This window comes from Balaenoptera musculus, chromosome 2 (assembly GCF_009873245.2).
Source record: "Balaenoptera musculus isolate JJ_BM4_2016_0621 chromosome 2, mBalMus1.pri.v3, whole genome shotgun sequence".
In the NCBI taxonomy this organism is placed as follows: domain Eukaryota; kingdom Metazoa; phylum Chordata; class Mammalia; order Artiodactyla; family Balaenopteridae; genus Balaenoptera; species Balaenoptera musculus.
The window spans coordinates 102,509,112-102,516,821 of NC_045786.1; the positions used below are offsets into that span (position 1 = coordinate 102,509,112).

General features: G+C 46.3%; 1 protein-coding gene across 2 annotated transcripts; it reads right to left on the reverse strand.

The window, feature by feature from the left end:
• Positions 1–632: 632 nt before the first annotated feature.
• Positions 633–3,875, reverse strand: LOC118890521 (cathepsin G-like). Of its 2 annotated transcripts, none has more exons than XM_036843495.1 (6): positions 3,847–3,875; positions 3,238–3,354; positions 2,355–2,499; positions 1,769–1,904; positions 1,366–1,620; positions 633–918 (listed from the first exon to the last, which is right to left on the reverse strand). In XM_036843495.1, the coding sequence occupies exons 2-6, from the start codon at positions 3,290–3,292 to the stop codon at positions 757–759; spliced, it is 753 nt and encodes a 250-aa protein (XP_036699390.1). In that variant the 5' UTR covers positions 3,293–3,354; positions 3,847–3,875; the 3' UTR covers positions 633–756. The 2 variants fall into 2 exon arrangements, with proteins under 2 accessions (XP_036699390.1, XP_036699392.1); XM_036843497.1 differs by lacking the exon at positions 3,847–3,875 and adding an exon at positions 3,612–3,790.
• Positions 3,876–7,710: the final 3,835 nt, after the last annotated feature.

Sequence of the window (7,710 nt, forward strand, 5' to 3'; positions counted from 1 at the left end):
CATAGACACTTGGGTTGCTCCCATCTCTTGGCCATTGTGAATAGCGCAGCTTTGATATGGGTGTTTTGTTAGATATTTTTAAGAAAGTAAACCGTTTTTTTCCTTTCTTCTAGTACTTGTATGGTTTGATTTTTTTACATTTAGGTCTTTGATTCCATCTGAGTGTTATTTTGGATTATGATGAGAAGTGTGGACCCAACTTTATCTTTCTTCCCCAATGATTCTCTATTTTGTTTCAATGTCGTCTATTAAAAGTTCATTGTTTCCCAGTGATTTGAGAATCGTTTACCATACATTAAATTGGGCCTTGTATGGAATTTCAATTCTCTCTTTGATCTGCCTGTCCTACCCACGCCAATGGCACACAGTTTTGGGGCACACTTTAATACCTAAAGGAGAGTCTCTGGTAGGGTGGAGAATGAGGAGCCTTACTCTGGGGAGAGAGAGGTCCTTCCATCACTCCCCAGAGCGGGTGGAGGGGAGACGGAGGAATGGATGGCTTGGAGGAGAGAAGAAGCTCACCCTGACTCCCAGGATGGTGGGGATGGGGATTCACTTGTCCTGGGGAAGAGACCCCACTTTCCTGGAGGAGCTCACACTCAGTCCTGGCACACATTTGCTGTGTACTGAATCATGTTTAATGAACAAATGAGAAATCGGTTATTTCCACTCTAGATGTGGATGTTTATTAAGGCTCTGGGAACCGCCCTGGATCTGGGCTCTGCCCCAGAGAAGGGGAGTCAGTGACAGGGCGTGTCACTCCAGCCCCCACTCTTTGAAGCGTCTCATCGTTCTCCGTATCCAGGGCAGGAAGCTGGAAATCCTGGTGAAGACTGCTGGAGGAGTCCCAATCCTCTTTCCGTAGGAGACGATGCCCTGGGCCACGTTGTTACACACAAGGGGGCCCCCGGAGTCCCCCTGTGGGCAACCAGAGGAAGGGACACTAAGCCGGGCCTCCATTCTCCAGGCCTCCCCGCTCCTGCGGCCCTAAGGCCCGCCCTCAGAGAAGACAGGGGTGGGTGGGCTCCTTCCACTGCTGGCTGTGTGTGAGATGGGAGGGGGAGGGGGAGCAGAAGTCGAGCTTCTGGATTTTTCCATCACTGGGCTTCAGCCCTGGCAATGGTTATTCTCCAGAACAACCCAGGTCAAGGTACCTTCACCGGCCCCAGGAAAACACTGCACGTGTATGTCCTGTGTCTGGTGCACCTGCTATCCCCCCAGAGACCGGATTGATGGGGAAAAGTCCCCCACCTCGCTCTGGTCTGGGCCCCAGACTGAGGCCATGGGGATGTAGTCTGTCCCCACTGCCCAGTCTGCCCACGTCCCTTTGTCTTGGACAGTGTCGGCAGATGCCCGTGGTCTTACCAGGAAGGCGGATTTCCGCTCTCTTGGGTCGCCCACACAAATCTGTGTTCGGTCAGTGTAGAACATGAAGAGTCTACTGCACTCCTCACCCCTCTGCACTCTGATCCATACATCCTGGAGAGTGTCTGTTCTCCTGTCCAGGCCGACAAGGCCCCAGCCGGCCACGGTGCACAGGGTCCCAGCACTCAGCCTGTTCTGGGTCTGAGGCAGAGCCACCGGCCTCACAGCTCGATTACGTCTGACTCTGCTCCTCAGCTGGCAGGAAGCACGCAGGCACTCAGGGACTGTCTATGCCGTGCTCACCCCACGCCCACCACCACCCTGGGAGTCTGCTCGGCTTCCCCCTCCCTGGTCCCCCAAGCTGGGAGGGGGCAGCCCGGGTGAAGGACCAGAGGGTCGGTACCTGCAGTAACATGATGTCATTCTGGTTGTTCTGCTGATTGTACCTGGGGTGGGGGATGGCTCTGAGCACCGGTATGCGCTGCTGAGTCCTTTCCAACCTACTGACGTTGTGGGCCCCCAGGATGACACTTATTTGGCTGCAAAGGAAAGGGAGCCCAGAGGTAGGTCTGAGCTGCAGGAACTGCAGTCCCCGATGCAGGTCACGTGACAGCCCAGGGTGGTGAGACCTCAGCCAAGGGAACGTGGGGACAGGAGGGCTCTGGGACTGGGCTCTATGCCCTTGGCCTCCACAGCCTTGAGCTGGGGGTGGTGGGAAACCCAGGGACCTTATATTTGGCCTCCCCTACAATAAAAAAGGAGCTTGAATTCATATTTTGAGCCCCAATGCGTGCCTTCCATCTCCCCATCTTGCTCTTTTTGATCAGGTCCTGCTTTCTCCCCATTTACAGTGGCCTGCTCCCTGCCCCCCAAGCCCTACCTGCTCTTTTTTCACCCCTTTATTGCTAGAACCCTGCCTTTCAATGGCTCCTCTCAGGAAGTCTTCTGGAACTGCTTTGCTGGTGCCCAGAAGCCCCTTAGTGCCTCACCTTCCCAAACAGTGAGCTGCTGTCATCACAAAGTCTTCTCGCACCAGGAACCCCCCACAAGTTTTCGGACGTGGAGTTGGGATCTGAACATATGCCATGTAAGGGTGGGAATGGGGCCTGGCCTCTTGGCCTCCGATGATCTGCCCTGGAAGGAAGCATTAGGCACTTATCTCTGCACTGACAGGTGTGTGGGCTTCAGCTTGGTGGCTCCAGGAAGGTTAGAAAATGGCGAGGCAGGAGAGGTGCTGCAGGGGCCGGAGAAGCCGGTGGTTCATGAGAATTGGGTCTGCAGGGCACCAGCCTTGGGGGGAGGCTCCAGGATTCTGCAGGAAACGCTGCTGGCTCCCCATCCCGGCCTCAGCTCCCTCCCACCTCCGCACAAGGCAAGGCCAGCTGCAGCCTCCCATAACGAGGAAGGTTCCTCTGCTGTGGGGACAGCAAATCCAGAGCCCTCTGCGCAGCCTCTCCCTGCAGTGCCGTGGTACTTCTTCCTCAGGGAGCCTCCAGATCCCTGTGAGTCCAGCTCACGGTCAGCTCATGAATTTAGGGGCTCTAAAGATGAGCTGGCGGGCCTGCTATTGCTGTATCTTTATCTCCGAGGCTCTGCCACAGGAGCTGCAGACTGAGTTCAGAGAGCATGTTTGTATAGCAAGTAGTACGTGCCAGGACGACTCCAAGAGTTTTATGTGCACTAAGTCATTTAACTCTCATATCAACTCTCTGAGGTAGGCCTGATATAATGCCTGTTTTATAGATGATGAAGCTGAGGAACTTTGAACTCATACAAGCTGCCCAATGATACAGGGTTAGGAAGTGCCTGAGTGGTCTGGCTCCAGAGTCTATGGGCTGGGGTCGGCCTCTGAGGATGGGGACGGTCACTCACCTGCCCTAGCCCTGGGCGGCAGGAGAAGGACCACCAGGAGCAGGAGTGGCTGCATCTTCCTGGGAAGTCTGCCCAGTCAGTTGCTGCTGGTGCTTCCTCCTGCCAGACTTTGAGCCCCTGAAAGAGGAAGGAAGGGTGCGGGTGGGGGCTTGAGAATTCGCATTCCCATTCTCCTGCTGCTGTGATAGGTTTCATCACCCAAGGCTGTCCAAGAGGCTTGCCCACCAACTGCCAGTGATCTGGGGGAAGATAGTAACGCAAGCCTTCAGCACAATATCCCGCACAGCTGCTGAGTCAGTGCTGGCCGTGGAAATGGGAACCCAGGGCAACAGGGATGGGGACTGGGTCACTGTGTCCCAGAACCTCAAACCCACCTAATTCAATAATCCCTACAAGCATCAAAGCTGGGAGCTGTCTATTTCCTCCTTCCTCTCCCTCAGGGACTGGAGCCTGCATGTCTTCACCCTTTGGTCTTAGCCCCCTGTTGAGACCCTTGCTGCTCCCACTTCTTTCTAGAAGTTGTCATGCAGATTGAGTAGCTCTCTCTCCTGAGTGTGTGGAGGACACTGTCAGGGAAAGAAAAGGGAAGAATGAGGCTCTGCCACTGACCATTACACTCTCAGGTCACTTGAGCCCCAAGAAACTCTCAGTGAAATCCTGACACTGTGGACGACTTCTGTTTTCCTGCTTTCTACTCAAGGCAAAGGCCTTTATGTCCCAGAAGTTTCTCTGCACGCAGTAAAGGCCTAGTGACTTGATTTTGTTGCAAACCATCAGACCCTGGTGGAAAAATATCTCAGATCCTATTCATCCATGATATAAGAGACCCATCAACCTAATCCCATCTCTGCCCCAGTGGTGATAGCTCCTAAGAAGGAGTTATGTCACTGCTGTGCTTCCTGTAACACATGAAGAAGTAGACCAGGCATTCATCATTGAGAGAAAGGCACGGCAGAGTCCTGCAGAGTAACACAGGGGACTGTGAGACACTCTTAAAAATACTTAGAAGTCTGTGTTGGCACAGAAAAACATAGTATGGTAAAATTTTTGCAAAAGTATCAGAATTGAAAACTAATATAATTCTCAGTCTTTTATGGATCGTGATAACCCACTTGAAAATCTTATGAAAGTTAAGGATCTCCTCCCTATATATAAATATACACAGATTATCACCAATTTTAAAGCTGTAAAGATCTTAATTCCTTCTCTATTACACTCTCAATGATTGCAACCTCATGAAATTTCTTCATGAATCTGAAAACTAATATGCAGAAAATGGAAAAAAACCAAATATAGTATAAGAGCTTTATTAGTGCCTTAGTATTTGGGTAAGTTTAATTTATTGTTACTTTAATTTTTAACTCTTAATTTTGTTTTAAAATTATTACTCTAACTTAAACAAAGGGGAAAGTATAAACCAGACTGCCCATGTGAAAAAAGAGGAGTAAAATATATGCTTCCAATGATCTGCATAGAGATGTGGATAGGGGATTTCATTAACAGTGACTAGGATTCCATGCCAATTTTCCCACCAAAAACAACCCAAAACAAACCTGTTTAAAATGTATAAAAACCTTAGAAGTCTTGAAGAACTCCCAAAGCAAGAGAGATTATTCAGTTAAAACAGAAGGAATAATGGGAATCCAGCGGTAGCTACTATTATTCTGGGGTAATTTGCTGAACCCACAAAAGTTGCACTTTTGTTTTGATGACCATATAAGGTGAGGGGTGTAGAAATGAAAGACCAAGACCCACACAAGTAGGTCTGGTCAAACCCTCCCCACAATAAGCTGGGAACTTAAAAGTCTACACGCTTAAAGTAACAAAAAAGAGGTATTGGGCTAGCTCTTGCAAATAATTTCGTGAAAGATTGTAATTACCTGGACTTTTTATGGTCTCTCAAACCTTGAACTGCCATTAATGTGGTTATATCTTGTGTCCCAAAGTACCTGGCAGAGTCAAATGTAAATCGAGAGGAAATTCACTTAATTCCAGAATTTGACACCTAAAAATTTATTTTTCAAGTTTAATGACAAACATATAGTCAAATGTAAACAGATCAACAAGAAACAAAGATATAAGACACCATGACTAAGAAATAATAGATAAGAAAAGAGGGAAAAAAACCCCATTAATTATTGGGATAATATTATTAGTATAATAAAATACAGATTGAAAAGCAATTATGCTGAAATAAAAACAAACCCTAAAAGAATTCCAGGGAACATGATCCTTAAAAAAAGTGACATAACATTTGAAAGAGAACTAAATAAGACTTTCAAAAGTGAAAAAAAGAAAAACTAAAATTAAAATCTCAGTGAATAGAGTTAATAACAGTTTAGACAAAGATGAAAAGAGAATTACTAACCTAAAATAGTTCAGAGATCTTCCCGCTTAAGGAAGGAAATGAGCTGCCGACTGGAGCGGTGAGCAGCCTTATTGAGCATCAGAAGAGTGATCTAATAGAGCCAATCTGCAAGGACTGGAAAGTGAATTACAACAGGAGAAAATCAGACTTCTATGTAGTGGATGCTGGATACATATTTAGAAGCCTAAGACACGTGGCTAACAGGGGCTTGGTGCTCCGGCCTGGTGTCAGGCCTGAGCCTCTGAGGTGGGAGAGCCAAGTTCAGGACATTGGACCACCAGAGATCTCCTGGCCCCACACAGTATCAATCGGTGAGAGCTCTCCCAGAGATTTCCGTCTCAACGTTAAGACCCAGCTCCACCCAATGGCCAGCAAGCTCCAGTGCTGGACGCCCCATGCCAATCAACTAGCAAGAAGGAACAAACCCCACCCACTAGCAGAGAGGCTGCCTAAAATCATACTAAGTTCACAGACACCCCAAAACACACCCCAGGACATGGCCCTGCCACCAGAAAGACAAGATCGAGCCCCACACACCAGAACACAGGCACCAGTCCCCTCTACAAGGAAGCCTACACAAGCCACTGACCAATCTCACCCACTGGGGGCAGACACCAAAAACAACAGGAACTGCAAACTGCAGCCTTTGAAAAGGAGACCCCCAAAAACAGTAAGTTAAAATGAGAAGACAGAGAAACATGCAGCAGATGAAAGAGCAAGGTAAAAACTCACCAGACCAAACTAATGAAGAGGAAATAGGCAGTCTGTCTGAAAAAGAATTCAGAGTAATGATAGTAAAGATGATCCAAAATCTTGGAAATAGAATGGAGAAATACAAGAAATGTTTAACAAGGGACCTAGAAGAACTAAAGAGCAAACAAACAATGAGAACAACACAATAAATGAAATTAAAAATTCTCTAGAAGGAATCAAGAGCAGAATAACTGAGGCAGAAGAACAGATAAGTGACCTGGAAGATAAAATAGTGGAAATAACTACCACAGAGCAGAATAAAGAAAAAAGAATGAAAAGAATTGAGGACAGTCTAAGAGACCTCTGCGACAACATTAAATGCACCAACATTCGAATTATAAGGGTCCCAGAAGAAGAAGAGAAAAAGAAAGGGTCTGAGAAAATATCTGAAGAGATTATAGTTGAAAACTTCCCTCACATGGGAAAGGAAATAGTCAGTCAAGTCCAGGAAGTGCAGAGAGTCCCATACAGGATAAATCCAAAGAGAAACATGCCATGACATATATTAATCAAACTATGAAAAATTAAATACAAAGAAAAAATATTAAAAGCAGCAAGGGAAAAGCAACAAATAACATAGAAGGGAATCCCCATAAAGTTAACAGCTGATCTTTCAGCAGAAACTCTGCAAGCCAGAAGGGAGTGGCAGGACATATTTAAAGTATGAAAGGGAAAACCTACAGCCAAGATTACTCTACCCAGCAAGGATCTCATTCAGACTCAATGGAGAAATTAAAACCTATACAGACAAGCAAAAGTTAAGAGAATTCAGAACAACCAAACCAGCTTTACAACAAATGCTAAAGGAATTCTCTAGGCAGGAAACACAAGAGATGGAAAAGACCTACAAAAACAAACCCAAAACAATTTAGAAAATGGTAATAGGAACAAACATATTGATAGTTACCTTAAATGTAAATGGATTAAATGTTCCAACCAAAAGACATAGACTGGCTGAATGGATACAAAAACAAGACCCATATATATGCTGTCTTCAAGAGACCCACTTCAGACCTAGGGACACATACAGAATGAAAGTGAGGGGATGGAAAAGGATATTCCATGCAAATGGAAATCAAAAGAAAGTTGGAGTAGCAATTCTCATATAAGAGAAAATAGACTAAATAAAGACTACTACAAGAGACAAAGAAGGACACTATATAATGATCAAGGGATCAATCCAAGAAGAAGATATAACAATTATAAATATTTATGCACCCAACATAGGTGCACCTCAATGCATAAGGCAAATGCCAACAGCCATAAAAGGGGAAATCAACAGTAACACAATAATAGTACCCACTTTCACCAATGGACAGATCACCCAAAATGAAAAAAATAAGGAAACACAA

What these genes read in the sequence shown, in the direction of transcription:
- LOC118890521 (XM_036843495.1), bottom strand. Translation starts at nt 3,292, where the DNA reads ATGCAGCCACTCCTGCTCCTGGTGGTCCTTCTCCTGCCGCCCAGGGCT. An exon ending in ATGACATCATGTTACTGCAG is followed by an intron (nt 1,621 to 1,768) that starts GTACCGACCCTC and finishes GCTTCCTGCCAG; the next exon opens with CTGAGGAGCAGAGTCAGACG. An exon ending in AGCGGAAATCCGCCTTCCTG is followed by an intron (nt 919 to 1,365) that starts GTAAGACCACGG and finishes GGTTGCCCACAG; the next exon opens with GGGGACTCCGGGGGCCCCCT.